Raw genomic sequence first — 16,745 nt, forward strand, 5'->3', positions numbered from 1 at the left:
CATACACTCCACTTGATCTTCGAACCCCGTCCGAAAGCACCACGTCTCCACGCATTAATCATGGCAGATGCGTTCCAGTTACCAGCGAACCCGAGTCGCCTTCTTCAGACCATTAAATTAGGGTGCTTGGCAGCACCAAAGTAGAGAATATTATTTTATTACCTAGCGAGGGTGCGTACAAATCATTCAGTTTTACCATCAAGGGCCGCCGCTCAACGGTAATTTTTTTCAGATAAAATCCAAGGTCTTGAAAGTGACTGCGAAATGACGAGCAGCCTCAGCTTCAATAATATTGATCCGCCCCGCCCAGGAACCTTCTTACGCGCGCAAAATCACGACCCATTCAGGCGTAAGTCGTCATTCTTGCCGCGGTGCGTCGATGATGGGCTATGTCATGCCAACGCCAACCCAGTGTCAGAAGTACCTGAGGCGCCCCCATCCACCGTCAAAAGCTCTGGCGATGCTAGCGTAAGCGACAAAGATGATGACTGTCTCATGGATCATTGTATGCTGCACGAAGGCGAGAAAGGCTTGCTGGACGTACCTCGATCAAAGGTGCAGACCTCAGTAGGGCAGGTGGCTGAAACATCCCCTCCACAGCTCAGCCGTCAAGTAATTCGACATGCTACTTTGAGTAGCTTGTACATCAAAGTCGAGCGATCAAAGCCTTCCAGTTAAAAAGGGCTGTTATGCACCGCTTTGGAGATGGACGAGAAAGCAAGTGGTCCTCGAACAAGGGCGAGAGTTGGAGCGAAGGTCCAGCCCTCGTGTGGGCAGGTGGTCGAAAAATACAAACATTAAGCCACCCAGCATGATACTGGGAGTAGCATGTACATCAAGCCCAAGATCGCCTGATCAAAACCTACCCACCAAAAGAGGCCAGCAGGCGCTGCTTTGGAGACTAATGAGAAAGCAAGTAGTCCTCAAACAAGGGCGAGGGCAACAGCTGAAGCATCCGAAGCATCTGAAGCATCCAGTCCATTGCCAATTGCCCGTAGTGCTCGACCTTATTCAGCGGCTGAAGACGATATCCTACAAATATTGGTGGCTAGAGGGCTCGCCTGGGAGGAAATTGAGAAGGAGTTCGGTCTGCGCTTCGCTAAGAGGACTATAAGATCCCTGCAGATGTGTTTGTTGAGAAAGCTGAAGCTTACAGCTCCGTCTACCAGATGCTCGAAGCGCAAAAGGTCTTCTTGGTAGTAAAAGACGCATGTTGAATTTTCTGACACAAAGGCACCACTGCACAAGTCGAGTTATAAGCACTGGATGATTTCTGGGTTGCCTGCCCGGGCCACCTCTGGCCTCCGCCAACAGGTCTGCGCCAGGTTGTGAGACGTCATATGATCCGCATTGTCTGGCCGAACTGAATCAGGTTGCGCATCGAAGCAGTTGTGGCAAGGCTCAAGAGGATCCCAATATGGTGGACAGAGGAAAAGGCACATCTGAGATCAACCTATAGCGTCCTTATGCGCAACGGGGTGCTATATATGCATTATAGAGATACAAGACCCACAATAGTCTATTGCAGCGTGTAACCGAGACATGTTAGATCATCTGGAAACAATGTCAGTCATTGAATGGCCATGATTCTTCCCACGCAACTCTTTCTGTTTCAGAATGTGCCAGCCGATCTATCAGCTCTGCTTTTGCTTGCTTCAAACGCCTTTTCACTTTATTATATTGCTCCGGCCGTATAACCCCCTTGTCTGGCCACAGCTGGCCTAGCGATTGCCTTAGGTTTTGCATTAACTCCATACCCCTGATTGCGCCAGAAACATCTTCATTAATTAAAGCAACCTCATCTGCTGAGAACTGCAAAGGAAATAGCGGATAGCCAGAGGCTTGCACGCAGGGTAGGGTTGTCCACTCCTTTTCAAGATCGAGGCATCTGGATTGATATAGTGCCTCCCCATCTATAAGAAGATTTTGAGCGAAAAGCAACATCTCAAAGCTGGTAGTCTGCCGAAATTCCATTGCCTTGAACAATGTTTTATTATTATTGTAGGTGAATCTTCGATACAATGCTGCGAGTGACATTTTTAAATATAAATCCTGGGCTTCAGCTTGCGCGGCAGGATCAAGTTTATTAAAATTCTCTGGAAATGCTGGTGGCTCGAGATCTGTTAATAGAGGGCCATCGTAGTCAAGGAAATATGGCTGGCGAGCATGGTCAAAAAGTGGCAATATTTCACTTGACTGCTAATCTATGATACCTAGTACCTCCGCTGGCCTTTCAGGGTGAATGAAGATATTCTCAGCATGAAGGTCAGGGTGCCATAGAAAGGCGGATGTGATTGATTTATCTGTTAGAAGAAGGTATTTCACAAGACAAAGGTAATTTTGAAGAGCCGCTATCTTTTTAGAACGAGAGCGACAGTATGTGCCAGGGCCATATAGTGATAAGAAAGATGGAGGTAATCTAGTCATATTCTGCACACAAATAATCTCCTAAAGACCAACCACCAACTTGTACTGCTCTGTACTACTCCCTAAAATAAGCATGTAAGCAGATATCCTTAAAAAGGGCAGAATATGGAGTCATACAAGGGCCTCTATCAAAGTCCAAGTCTATCCTACCATCGTCCAGAAATTCTCGGCTGGTTGATGGGCCAACAGCAAACCATTAGTACTTTGTTATAGACCCATCCCCCTTCATGAGGTTACATCCGTCAGTATTAACAGTATTAGAAGAGTAGTATAGACTGCCGTATTAAGTGAAAGACATTGATATCTAGGCTTTTTGATATCCTGAAATTGTCTTTACAGGTTCAAATCTTTCCTTGATACCCATCTCTGGCCAGACTTTACTGAGTTGGACGCCGGCAACTTTCTCCATTATAATATATTCCACGCCAACCAAGTTGTCTTCTGGTTTCGAACTCTAAGCTAATACTTTTGGTACCGGGGTGCGTAGCTCATTTCTAACCTAGGTACGCATGGAGCATCAGAATAAAGGCAGAGCAGTTAGTAATAAATAAGTATGGTTTTGTACTTACAAAATCCATTGTTGCCACTTCACTGGTGGTCATGTAATGGGCCCGCCCCGCGTTTGGGTTTGGCACTTTACCTACAACTTAAGTCCCGTCTTGCATTGTGAAGAGGAAGGTTTTATTAAACATCCCATCAGGAAATTTCTCAATCCGCATGCATTGTGGAGAAGTAAAGCTGACTGATTCAGCAGCATACTTTACTAATTCATCCATATTAAATTCAACATAACATATTGCCATCTCGTGAGTTTCGTTGGATAAAAATCGGCCTCTCATATAGCGAAACCACTCTTCATTTGCATTGCGAGCCATCTGAAATGCCTGGTTGGGCTTGGCTGCTGATTGACTGGAAGTATAGGATAGCATCCATCTTTGCTTCTTAAACAGAGAAAAGGCACTGCGCATGGTAATAACTAACCCCAAGTAGAATAATAAGGAGTGAAGTGCAAAATGTGAGGTCCGTGTCCCTGTTAAAGAAAGTTGCGAAATATATCAGAAACAAAGTCATATGAGATATTAGTCATTACCTGTGGAGCTGCACCAAATTCTCCATATTTCCCATTTTTTGAAGCATGTGCCTGGTGAGGCCCATGTTCAGAGGGGAAATTTCCAGATCAGAAAACTTCTCATTGGGCATCAAGCCTCCTTCATCAAAGCTACATAGATATATCTGGTCATCATATCAAACGATACGGGCATTCGTACTTTAATTTTACATGGAAGAAGTTCAATCATAAGTGCGTCAACTTCCTGACTCTTGCCGCCTGCCTGTTAATCCGCCTTCATGCTTTTCCTTCAGACCCTGGTCACATCATATTCCTAGGATACGTACATACGACTATGGATGCGGACGAGGTTGAAGATAACAGTATCCTGGTCGGGTCACTTTCAGAAAATAATATCCTTGAAAAGGCTAAAGAGGGGCTCAGGGAAGTGGGAAACTTGGTAGAAAACATTAAACCTTACAGATACGGGATGCGCCACTAACGACCGCTAAGTTAAGTGGAGGGATCGCGCTCGACTCTGAGCAAACATATACGTCGGGGGTTGTGATAGTGGATTCAATGGTTATAGCCCTTCTTGTGACAAGTACTGGAGGTGAGGGAGTTGTTTAAGTACACAGCAAGCTAGCAAGATACACCAAGACAAAGGGATTGTCCAGAGAAGCTCTTCTTATACTAAAGCCCAGCAAGCAGTTTTTAATCCTTAGTTCTCTTTCAGTTCACTATATTCGCAGCCAAACCACCCAATGAGTATACTAGGTTGTTCGCTAATTCCCAGTCGAATAGCAAGACCGCACTTGATCCCACATCCGAGGTTACTTTTATTTCAACAGATGGAAAGGCGCCGTACCACGGGAGTTTCAGCTTCAGGTTTGGACAAGTGAGCTCATACTATTGGAGAAAACCAATTGCGGTGTCCCAATTCATGAGACTATTGTAGCTTTGAAAGAAACGGAGGAGATTCCTGAGCGTTAGATTAACCTCTTGATGGGGTTGTTTGCTTAGTAGGAGACTGAGTTGGAGCATCGGTCTCTCATCACAGTATAAAAACATAGACCCTTGAAGAGCTTTTGACGGCTGTACTGTGGTCCGATCAGCAAGGAGTCATTCATACAACAATGGTGCCTGCTTCTATCCTACCAGTCTCTATATATTCAATTCCCTCTAGTTCACAGAACACTTACACTTTCTCTAACAGTCTCTTTAGGTGTTCAACGGTCTCCCACCAGCTCCAAAGTTTGGGAATAAGCTCAAGATAACTTTTCTTGCCAATCTCAGTGATTGTCACAAAAAATAAATATAGGGTAAAGACTAAGGAGCTCAATTTTAATATCTTCTCTAAATTTATCTGTGCTGTTATTTTCCTCTGACATGTGCTAGAGCTCTTAATTTAATACAAGACATGAATATCTTCCTTAATAAGCTGGCAACTAGCGCTCTCAACAAAAGTACACTGCATGTAATATTGCCAAAGTCAGGTACATATTCCTAAATTATTAGCTTAGATGGAAACAAACAGAAGTGTGCATTAGTTTGTCATCTGACTATGCACATGATTGTGCTTGATAGGATAGATAGAGTGGGGTAGCATTATTAATGTGTGTAAGTGCAGCAATGCTCACTCACTCCATTTAAAAATGCTCAACAACTATGCAACTACATGAATACTGTATGAATATTACATCAGTCTTGCCGAATCCTTGCGCTTTTTTAGGGACTAAGTATTTCAATCCTAGTAATATTTAGTTGTGTTCATCTAAATTAATGCTCTCAGCAGCATTCCTTATCATGATAGTCTCCCTTTCTCTTATATTTTGGCTCCTGTCAACTCATCTGATTGCTATTAATTATCATCTACTACTTTAACAGTCTGTCCCCTAAAGAGAAGGTGTTGACATTCGTGCCCTATTCAACCACATCCGACGGTGATGTGTACAAGTAGAATGTGCACGCCAAGATCAGTGCAAACCAAGCAAGGCCAACCAGGTCACCAGTTGACCAACAGATTTCAGTCAAGAGGCGCTGCTACAAACTAATAAGCAGGCTTCCAAAACCAAAGAGGCTGAATACGAACCTATTTTAGTTCCTCAAAAGAGCTAGCTGACATCATCACAGAGAGGAATTCAACAGCAGCTAAGTACTTCTCCCAGTATTTGAGATTGTCGATTCCAACTGCTCCATCGTCCATGATGTATTTCTGCATCAGTTCCATCATCACCCAGCCCACAGGAGCCAGGTTACTCGCTTGAATCCTACCTGGTGATCAAAAGGAACAGCAATCAATTCGTGCTACGCGTTCTTGTTAGACCTTGTCGAGCTGGCCTCAAGCAACGGGATTACCAATTTGAACGTCCCCCTCAAGAGACATCAGGATGCTGGAATAATCAAGGGAAGTGTGCTAGAGATTTTGCTCAATGAGATACGATAACCCCTCCACAAACTGAAAAATAATTAGTGATCGTTGTATCCGTGGGGAAGGTGGAAGGACCTGAGACATGATGGCGGCGAGCTGCTGTTGGTTTGGGAAGGCTTTGCATGCGACGACATGATCTAGGGTAAGAGGGTGGAACTTGCTGAGAGTATATATAGTATCAGGAGTATCAGGACTGCGAAAACATGCCCAAACCGCGACCACATTTTTGTGATGAACTGAACGGAAAATGTCCAGTATTCTGTTGGCATCTTTGCTAGGATACTAGCAGATCGCCCAAACAGCATGGCGACTAGAGCGTCAGACGCATACAGCAACAGTGCCAGCCAGATCACATTCATAGTATTTCTCAAAAGTATCCCAGGGACGTTCCTGTCGTACAACTAGATCTGAACCGGCACTGTTTCCTAACTCGCTAATCACCAGAAGAGCCAAGGCTCATGGATGGCCCTGTATAGTCTTACCACCAGGGTCTACGGAAGATGGAGCAGCAGTTCTTTTGACCAGGCGCCCATTGGATGGGAGCGCTCCCCTGCGTTTATTGTTAAGCTCAGGCGGTGACAGCACCACAGCTTCAGTATCAGAGGCGGATTTTTTGGGAGCAAGAACCATATCCACGAGGATTTGGGTGACCCGTTTGTCATCCACAGGCCGCATGATATCGGTCAACAATATGCAGTAGATGTCTAACACATCAGTAATGGCATGCTCCCTGTGAGCAAGAGCACTTTAATAGTAGAATAGTGTCTCAGAAGAAAGCTGCTGCAGAAAGCCTGAGGGCCGCTGCGGAGAACCTATATACATGATGGAGAATTTGCGTAGTGCAACCGCAGCAGAGGGCGCTCTCAACTATTATATATTTTTGTCACAGAACTAACTCTGACATACCATTTCTTTTCGGCTTCATCTTAATGCAGCGGGCTCTATTCACTGAGGAAGAAATCCGGCTGGCAGCAGAGCGCCGCCAGAAATACATAGGAACAGCCAAGGTCAATATCAGTCAAATATAATTCAATCCTCCATTGCCGCGGGATCTTGATCCAAAGAACTTGGGCCGGCTCCGCGAGATTTTCCGTAAAAACCGCTGCCGCTGACTCGATGTGGATAATCACGTCCCTGCAACTGTGTCCCAGGGAGATCTTGCTGGTGCACTATAGAACGCGAATGTTTCACAGCAAGCATTGCTGACCAATGATCCTCACCAACTTCCACAACTGCGGTTCGCGGCTGGACAGCTGCGGGCCCTTCATGGACGTCATCAGGTGCAGGTGGGAGCCAAGGTGCTTCCTCCAGCTGACCATTGGTGGACGGTAGATCTCTATCTAGATGGTATGTTTGTAGCAACCTGCGCTTCGTATGTACCGTGCTGACCACCGACCGACGCAGAGATCGGCGAAGAATTGAGAACCTCACTGGTGGAGGAATATGCAAACCAGAAAAAGCCGACCGACGGAGAAATATATCGGAAGATTCAACAATATGAAGGCGAGGGCAATGAAGCATTCCGGCAGCGGTGGTTTGTCCGGCTATCACGAAGCAATCAAGAATGCCTAGATCAGCTAGACAACAGAAGGAACTGACGTCTCCAGCTAGCCTTCGATCGGCTATTGCCAATCCCTGGCCTTTGGCCGCATGGGATGCGAATCAGCATGCTTCACCGACTGATCGCTACGGGTTGTGTCGAGGTGAGTCCTGTGATCTAGAGCTAACTTCCCACACTGCCGACCAATTCTTACCGCCCCGTAGGAGATCCTCACCTATCTTGGTCATATCGGAGACTTCTGGTCCTCACTGGTGGCCTTAGATCCAGATTTGATGAAGAGGATTGATCCAGACACTGTGGATGCCCTGCAGTTGCTGGCGCCGGGCAAGTCCAGAATCAACACCACAATGGCCCGTGGGCTGGTGCTAGGCGGCCAAGCATTCGCTGAATTCACTGACGAAGAACGAAGGGTCATATGGAACCGGCTGGCAAATTTTGACGGGCTAGTTCTGTCTTTGTACAAGTTCTTTGAAGATTTCAAGTATCTCGAAAGCTGTGCGCATTGCGTGAAGCGACTCTTTGGCTCGTCAACCGAATCTGTGTGGAAAACCATGAGCTCGATTTTCGTTCCGTATTCGGGTTCGGAGGTGGAAGAGAGACTTATTCAAACTTCCGAATCCACTTTCCGGCGTGAGGCTGCAACCGATGCAGAGTGTCTTGATATAGGGTATTTACAGATCTGGCTGTACGCAATGCGACATTATCCTCTGATGCCACCCGACCCGAAGAGTGACGATGAGCTTTTGGCAAAGTCATCTCGTGCCATAGCTGACAAGAGGGCGATCTATGAGATGGCTGAGCTTGCTCGCCGGCTCGGGTTTCAGTCCCCAGAGATCAAGGCAATAATTGATGGTTCCCCAGATTGTGAGATCGCGCGGGCAGCTCTGTTACAGGCCAGGAAACCTAACTATCTCTGGTATGATGAGGATCAATTTGATGCCCTTGTCAGCCAAATTGTTGATTATTTCGCTGCTGCAGTTCCTGACCAGCCTGAAATTATTCATGAACTTCTCGCGGATAGCACTGTGAAGCCTCGGGCCCGCTGCGGCATGCCACGAATGTGTACTCATAAGTAAGATATGCATTTGCTCTTCTTAGATTGTCTACACGCTGAGGTAGAGGTTGCAGACACAATCACTACCTTTTTTGTGCGTTGTTGTGTTTATTTCACCTTCTTCAGGACACCTCAAACTGGAGCCACTGAGGGCGAGAATAACAGAGAGACTCCCAGAGATAGGGATGCTCCTCCTCTATCACTGTTGTTTGTCGGATGGAATGGGCTTTCCACTCATGATGTTGTCACCATGTATGCTGATCTACCACGGGAGCTGTCTCAATAGGAATAAGGTCAGCCACAGCCCCTGGATGCCGGACGGGATGCGGAATAGCAAACTCTACCCAGCCAGCAAGCACCGAGGGGAGAAAGGGGACAGAATGTCGCGAAACAGTAATGAGGACGGAAACTCCAGACATGCAGTCGTCGGCTTCCCCAAGAGGGGGAATCAAATCAAGACCCCATGGAGGTTGAATGGCTGAGTACAGAGCAATCAGATCAGGATATGTCCGATCAAGTAACCCCAGAACCCCTTGAATCAAGTCCAGTTCTTCCGCGTCAGGATCCGCCGGATGAGTCAATCACAATCGATTCAGCAACGGCAGCGACGGCACACATAGGATCATCAGAACGCATTACTTCTGATCAAACTTCCGACAAAGGAGCGCATGGCACTCAAAGTGTTGACTCAGGTGTGCTGCAACCTACGCATTACCACGCAAACGAGGAGGAAGCGGACACGAACAGCCAATATACAAGGATTTCCGTTGGACCGGAACCTCCCGAGTGGGCGTCAGAGGAGATGTCAATTATAAATGGCCCGCATCAAGGCGCTGCTCAAGACCAGATACGGGTCGATAGTCCACAGCCTGAGTCCTCAAAATCAGATCTTGGCACTAGCAGGCAACAAGTTGTCTCAGTTGCGTACCTTGATCAACTGATGAAGGCCTAGGAAGAGCAAGAGAGGCTGGAAGAAGAGCTAGAACGCAAACAACTTGCGGAGGAGCTTAGCCTTTCTAACCAGGAGCAACCTGTTCCGGAAGCTTCACCTAGGTCTTGAGTAAGACACAATTCACCGTCGACCCCGCCTCACAACGAACCAGTACAGACGACAACCAGCACAAGCTCAAGGCGTACTCATGACCCACTCCCAGTCTTTCCCCGCGAAGGGGAAATGCTGCCCCAAGTAGACAGTCTTGTAGCATCCACCCCCAGAGGAGCTGCCAGCAACGCCAACAGTCAGAGTCCTCAAGCAGATGATGACAGGTCAACGCGACCAGCGCTGGCGTTGCCGCCACCAGCACAGGTCACAATTTCCTTCTAGACCTTTGAACGGGAGCAGTGGAGGCAGACTAATCGTATCCAAGTAGATCCTTCGGATCCAGCGCCGGTGGAACAAGTGGCGAAGAAGTATGTGCGGAAGAAATATTCGCTGTATGATCAGAACCTGCAAAGCCTCAAGCCTGACCAGTGTTATCGTGTGGCGACTGTGGACGGCAATAACGCAATATTTATGATCTCTGAGGACGAAGAGGACAGGCTTGCGGCAGAAGGGCGACTTAATAAGGACAGGCAGCTTCTGACGTTGGTCTCCCAAGCACTAGACCCGGCAGAATCCGAACCAGGGTCTCCTAACAAGCGCCACCGTTCTATGGCACTTAAGGAAACATAAATCCCTTTCTGGGTATGATATACGAATATGTGGCTCAACTTAAGAGGCTTGCACACACATGAGTTATTTCGCCATGAGCGTGACCTCTTAAAGCAGTTGACCACCCAAGAGGCATTTCTTATATTGATCTACGGAATATCTAGACCTTTTTATGTGGTATGCCACAGGAAGTCATTCATGATTAGATGCTCATGGTAATGCCCCTTTATGAAGGGATCTGACATGGAAAGATTGGCTCAGAAGGCGTTCAACAAGAGGAATGCCCTCTTGTGAGAATCCTCTTGTGAGGAAATCAGGCACGTGAGGACTCCAATGAGAGAGAGAGCCAGACAAGATGTATCCCCATACGTAAGACGACTCATCGGGGGGAAAACGTTCTAGAACAGCTGTCTCATGCCAAGTCTGGCAATGAGAGATGCGCATATTGATAGAACTCTATTGGGCGCTCTACAGCTAACTGAGGCTGCGGAAATGCTTGGCAGGCACCATGGTTTGTGAACTGTGGAAGCGCTGAGGGCGCTAAGCTTTCTTCGACTTCCCCAGCCATGTCCCACCCAATAGCCATCAGCCTCAGCGTACCCTCAGCTCGTACTACTCGGTAAATGGATGGTTGTTGGCTGAACCGTTTCCGCATCGATTGTGGTGTTTCGTGGGCGGAATATTTTTAGAAACCTGATCGTTCGTCTCCTCTGAGCAATGGCTTCATAGCACACTATTCGTCATCTAAGGCACTGCTTGAAGGATATGCGTAGTAACTAGTAAAATAGAACATCTTATATGAGTACGTGCGTATATATGTACCTATACGTACTTGATTTTCTAGGACAACCGTAGACTTCCTCTTCGGGACACCGCCGCTTTAGTGAGGGCGCTCAGGGGTCCGTCCCTTGTTTTTTGTCTACCTTACCGCTTATTGGTGACTATGGGTTTGGTCGCAGATTCTACACTTGCTCTTGGTTTTGGGTTGTCTCGTGTCTTATCAGATGCTGTTAAATATGTATATAGCGTGTTGTGTTTGATATAGAAGATTCGGCTTGAAATTTATAGTTCCGCAACCCGTAGATGGCCGCCGGCGACTGCTATGTTCATAACAGTGCTATCTTTTCTTAAATGTTCGACGCCCATGGGTGGGAATGTGTGCGATGCTGGTATACAATACCAGACCCGGCTTCAATATTGAGCAGAAGACAATGTACCGACCTCATCGAAGCTTGACGCTGGTGGCATTGAAAGTCGGCGGGGGATGATCAATACTGCCGGTATCGTTGAAGGTACATGTGCGACAAAAGTCCGGCGGTGGTGTCTCCAGTACAGTGCCATTGGCAAAGATGACCCCCGAGAAGGTGCTGAACCCAGCCCCGCGGTCCCCTCCCACTGAAAGCATCATCCGCGTGTTTGTGGCGTGCTGGGCGAGCGGATTCTGGCCCCCGTTGACATCGCAGTTCTGGCTCACCATGTACAAGTTCAGCCCAACAGCCAAGGTCTGCATCATGGGGTTGTAACTCTCGGCGCTGAGATCGCTCACGTGGAAGAGTCCGACAGCGTCATGCAGGATCACCGTGGGAAACTTGTCCGGGGAGATGGCATTCAGGCCGTAGTGATAGAGCGCCGGGTTAGTCTCCTGGTTGGCGATCAGTTGCAGCGTAGGGGGCGGAATGGCGACATCCAGGGCGCTCGGAGTGCACTGCCACTGCATAATGTAGTAGGAATCGCCCGTTCCCCCATCGCGGGCGATGCTCTTCATGTGGGCGATCTGCTTGTCGGCGTTTTGCTGCGTGTACTGCTCCTGGGCCCAATAGTCGTCGCGGTCAAAGGAGGTGGTGTTGTAGATTCTGGACTCCGCGCGGCCCTTGGGGATCCCAGCGTTCAATGTGCCATCGATGATAATGAGCACGCAACCCCGGCCGTCGTTTGCATCTAGAAAGGTATGCAGCGGTTGCCGATTGAATTTCCCGCCGTCGCTCGGTTCCGGGCAGCGGTTGTTGATCCCTTCGAGCTTATCGTAAAACGCGTTGGTGAGCGCGGCGCTCCAGTACCGATTCGCCTGGGTGAGGTCACCATTGTCCAGGTTGGTCATGTATCTCACCCACCAGACAATGACCTCCCCGGTGTAGTCGGTGGTAAATCGATTGACCCCCGCAATCAGGCTGTCCAGAGACTCCCCCGTCGCCCCCAGAGGCGCGGCGGCAGTTTCGTCGTTGACATGCGCTGCCCAAAAGCTGGCAAGCCCGTCGATGCTGACGATCCTCATGTCAAAGTACCGAACGCCGACCCGCAGCTGGTTGTAGTGGTCCAGGCTCTGCGTCTCGGTGTTCGAGGCAGTGCCCAGTCCGTTCCACCCCGAGTCGGTGATGCTGCTCATCCCGGCGTCGTGCGAACCAGGGACGACGACGTGACGCAGTTCGCGATCCTTGATGATCGCATACATGCGGTTCATCCAGTCGGCGTTGTTGAGTTGCAGCGAGGTGACATAGCCGTACTCCTCACTGCCGGTGATGACCAGTGCCACGCTGACCCGCTCACCAGGGAATCCGAGCTCGCGCCAGCCCAGGCCCATGCCGCCGAGGTCAAAGACCACGCGGCGCTCGTAGCTGTCCGGGATGTGCGTGGTAACGTGCACGGCAAAGGTCTTGTCGGTGTTCTCGAGTTGATAGTAGGCGTACCCGTTGGTGTCGACGAAGCGCCCACCTTGAGGCCCAGATCGTACGTGACGTTGTTCTTCAACGCCCGCCCCGAGGGCACGTCGCCAAACTGCCAGGTCGAGAACTGGTAGGGTTCGGGGCCCGCCGTATGGATGAATTTGTAGGGGGTTAAATTGACAATCGTCACAGACTGCTGACCGTCTGTGTCGTCGGCATGATTTAGCACGGTACCATCGTTTGACCATAGCTCAATCTCCCCGGGTGGCACGTATTCACTGCTATATTGACGGGCCGCATTTGAACACTGGTCATCTCCCCCGTCGCCAGGCTTGGGCGCCGCGCCAATGGATGGCAGCTCATACAGTGAGATGTGCGCCCAACTCGGGTGGCTCGAGACCGCGAGGTTTGCTGCAGATGTGATTGTGGTCCCGTCCGGAGAGACGATGATATTCTTCGCGCCGATCCCAATGACATGTTGTAATCGATTGTTATCGTAGTTGCTGCCGAGAAGCCACAGCGCCTTCTGGCAACCGTGGACGTCGATGCAGTCTTGCGTGTACGTGCGGAACCAAGAGTACGTGCCCGCAGACCCGATATGGACATTTTGGCAGTTTTTCATGATGACAGCCCACGAGGCATCGCAGCCGTCCGCATCGCTGCCATCGCAGCCGTACTTGGGATCGCTGTCAAAGGTGCCGACCACCTGGTCGAATGGTGCAGGGGGCTTCGGCGTCGGCTGGTAGTAAGGTGATTCGGTCTGCAAGAACGTGGTGAAGATGTTTTGGGCGCCATTGAAGTTGTACTGGTAGAAGACGCTATGCTCCGAAGCTGTCCCGTACAGCCATGTGGCCTTTTGGCTTTCGATCAGCATGCCCCGTGCACTGTACACGGAGAGCTGTTCCATGTTGTTCAATGGGTCATCGAGCAACGGATCGTCAATCATGTGGTCTGCCACCCAAAGCCACATGTTGTCAAAATAGCCCGAAGCCCGCTTGGTGACGTGTAGGAGCATGCTAGCCACTTGACATGAAGATGGATTGGTCCCAGTGGTGATCGGAGGACACTCTGTCGGCGTCAACTCGGTCCCCGTTGCACCCCCCAGCCGTACGTGGACATCCCACAGCGCGGCCGAGCCTGCGCTTTCTGCGGCGACGTTCCACTCCATCAGGATAACTCCCGGGGTCGGACCTTTGCTTGTCAAGATGAGATCTTGTAGCTCTACATTGCCGACCTCCCCCTCGTTGCCGACCCTGAGCATGACCGCGGGCTTGCTGGCATCGCCAAAGTAACCTCCTGATGCTGCAAACTGCGACCAGGTCTCACCGATGATCTTCGCATTCTTGGGAACAGTAACGGTGCGTTTGATGATGTAGGTGCCGGCATCTACCAAGATGATCTTGCTGCCATCGCCATATTTATTGAAGGCATTCTGAACGGCGTCCGTGTCGTCCGTCGAGCCGTCGCCAGCAGCACCTTCATCCTTGAGATGAACAAAGTCTACTGCGGTTTTGTCAGCGTACTGGTTCCTGGGACGTTCAAAGTAAGGAGCCACATCGAGTCCCGCGACGGATGGTCCCAGGAGAGAGGGTTCTCGGTCATAGTCCTTTGGCCCGTTGGTCCAGGACCGTTTGTTTTCCTTGTACGTTGCCCCCATCACATACTGTTTGTTGAATCAGCAAAGATTGTGACCTGAATGGGGGCAGCTTAGGGTAGCAACATACGCTCTTGTAATATCCGGAAGAGAGGATCAGGTTGTCACTCCAATGGTCTTTGATCGGACGATCCAGCCGGACATTATCCAAAACCAACCCGGTGAATCCGGAGTCCACGACATCAACTGGGACGGCCATCTCAATCGCAAAAGACTCGGTACCGGAGAAGACCGAGTCGATAATGGTCACCGAGCCTGGGATCTGCCCGTTGGCATCGTTGTATAGTCGGAATCCAACTTTGGCGTTCTTGACCGTGATGCTCTTCCACACCCAACCCCAGTCCCAGATGACTTCGACTGCAGTATTGCAGCCATTAAAGGTCAACCGCGCGGCACTGAACTGCTGACTGCCTCCATCTGCGAGCCGTCAGTGTTGAGGCTTAGACTGCCGGGTCTCACTTACAAATCCCGAAGTTGCCGCCGGTGAAAGTGATGTCTGACATGACGCCCCCGCTACCATTCTCCGCGTACATGCCTTGCTGAGTCTGTCAGGTAAAATAGTCAGCCGGCTCCAATTAAGTGCTAGTGGACTTGAAAGTCTCAACACCTACCGTGGCAGAATCTGCGATGATCTCAACATTCTCAATTGTCGTCGCCTGGGCCACCTGATAGTGGAGTGCAGCCACATAGGCACCCGGATTGCTTGCCGTGATATCGATCTTCAAATTGCGAATCTGGCTATAAAACCGCGCAGTGTTGATATACCACTCCAGCGCATTGCCATCGGGCCCGTCTCCACCGTTATCAACGTAGACGTCCGTGGACAAGACTCCGAGACCGACAAAGCTCGAGGCGGCTCGGATTGTTGGCCAGTTATTTGCATCACCAATGATCTGAGTGCCGAAGTAAATGCTAATCGAGCTAGACACAAGGTACGTTCCGGGAGGGAAATATACGATGGCATTTTTGGTAGTGGCCCCATTGCAAGCGGCGCCACATCGCTTGCCGTCATCGATGGCCCTTTGGATTGCTGCCGTAGAATCCTACCATTGTTTAGTCCCATCGTCTATACTGTGCTTCCGTTAGGCGTACTGACTCTTTGACCTGTGGGATCAGCCCCATAGTCGTTGACGACATGTCGAAAGACCTACAAGTTGCATCATGTCAGCGTAGTCTTTGGGATCGAAGCCGTTGAGGGGATTGGCTGCCGGAGAGTAGACACCTTGTAGTCAGGATTATCTCCCCACGGGATGGCACCCTTTCGCTCGATCCCCTCCATCCAGAACGTTCCCGCCCTCCGGTATAACTTGATGTATTTTCCACCAGCCGAGCCACCTGCTTCGAGCTCGGCCACCAGCGCTGCCGCGCGGGCAATCTGGTCGGTGATATTGAGTAGAGGCGGCGGTGCAGCCACGTCGTCACGCTTACCCAGCTTTGTCCCCGGCTTCATAGAGTAGTTGTTACGTGACGGGCGGGCAAGACGGGCTTGATTCAGCTTGGTCATTTCCGCAACGGCCTCTCTGACTATCTGACGGGCGGTTGCAATCTCGCTCGAGGTCGCGTTGTGCGCCGCCACATTTGGGGGCAAAACAGCCGCCTCGCCCCGAGGGGAGATAAACGCTCGATGATGGGCAGCATGGTCCCGGTGGGCGTGGGAACTGGATAGGACGAGGACAAAATAGGAAAGGATATATATCCAGGAAAGAGTGGCAGAAAGAGAGATCCACATCTTGCTCAGTGACAAAAGGGAGCGAAAAGGAGCGAACGAGCCAGGTCGGCTCAACAAACGAGTGTCTGGTTCTTGAGAAAGAAGGGAAATGGAGCGACTGCGCCATTTGATTTATATACAGAGCTCAGTTACTCCGAGGTTGAGCCCGAATCAGCCATGCTTGATTAAGGGGTATATCGCATATTGGACAGGGGGATATGCAGGACAACCCTGCTACTGCTGATTCCTGCGGTTACAGACGCCAATGTCGCCGCTCTTCTGGCTCGGAAGAACAATGAGCAGAGCGTTGTTCACGCCCTTTCTCCGGGGAGACTGCATCCCATGGCGACACGTGAGCGGAGTTGTGCCTTCTTTAAGGTAGTGCTGACAGCTGGTCGAGCTGCTAGTTTGACAAGGATCTCTGTTAGATTGTATAGATTCCCCGAGGATGGCTCTGGATTGTCCCAACACCGTCCATGTCAGTAGGTTGATGGTAGATGAAGCTATCTATGACCCCATGTTGCCCTAGCGCAGACGTTGATAATCTGACA

At 49.8% G+C, this 16,745-nt stretch overlaps 4 protein-coding genes across 4 annotated transcripts; 3 read left to right on the plus strand and 1 right to left on the minus strand.

The window, feature by feature from the left end:
• Positions 1-60: 60 nt before the first annotated feature.
• On the plus strand, positions 61-678 carry NFIA_048440 (uncharacterized protein; the record flags this gene model as incomplete). Its single annotated transcript, XM_001257403.1, has 2 exons — positions 61-140; positions 276-678. The coding sequence occupies 2 exons, from the start codon at positions 61-63 to the stop codon at positions 676-678; spliced, it is 483 nt and encodes a 160-aa protein (XP_001257404.1).
• A 6,895-nt stretch (positions 679-7,573) lies between these two features.
• NFIA_048450 (uncharacterized protein) lies at positions 7,574-8,543 on the plus strand (the record flags this gene model as incomplete). Its single annotated transcript, XM_001257404.1, has 2 exons — positions 7,574-7,609; positions 7,671-8,543. The coding sequence occupies 2 exons, from the start codon at positions 7,574-7,576 to the stop codon at positions 8,541-8,543; spliced, it is 909 nt and encodes a 302-aa protein (XP_001257405.1).
• A 441-nt stretch (positions 8,544-8,984) lies between these two features.
• Positions 8,985-9,473, plus strand: NFIA_048460 (uncharacterized protein; the record flags this gene model as incomplete). The annotated part of the gene is made up of 1 exon (XM_001257405.1): positions 8,985-9,473. The coding sequence occupies one exon, from the start codon at positions 8,985-8,987 to the stop codon at positions 9,471-9,473; it is 489 nt and encodes a 162-aa protein (XP_001257406.1).
• A 1,921-nt stretch (positions 9,474-11,394) lies between these two features.
• Positions 11,395-16,215, minus strand: NFIA_048470 (uncharacterized protein; the record flags this gene model as incomplete). Its single annotated transcript, XM_001257406.1, has 7 exons — positions 11,395-12,834; positions 12,882-14,495; positions 14,557-14,903; positions 14,950-15,031; positions 15,092-15,529; positions 15,583-15,633; positions 15,709-16,215. The coding sequence occupies 7 exons, from the start codon at positions 16,213-16,215 to the stop codon at positions 11,395-11,397; spliced, it is 4,479 nt and encodes a 1,492-aa protein (XP_001257407.1).
• Between the last annotated feature and the right edge of the window lie 530 nt (positions 16,216-16,745).

The sequence above is a fragment of the Aspergillus fischeri genome, genomic scaffold (assembly GCF_000149645.3).
Source record: "Aspergillus fischeri NRRL 181 1099437636266 genomic scaffold, whole genome shotgun sequence".
NCBI classification, from domain to species: Eukaryota; Fungi; Ascomycota; class Eurotiomycetes; order Eurotiales; family Aspergillaceae; genus Aspergillus; species Aspergillus fischeri.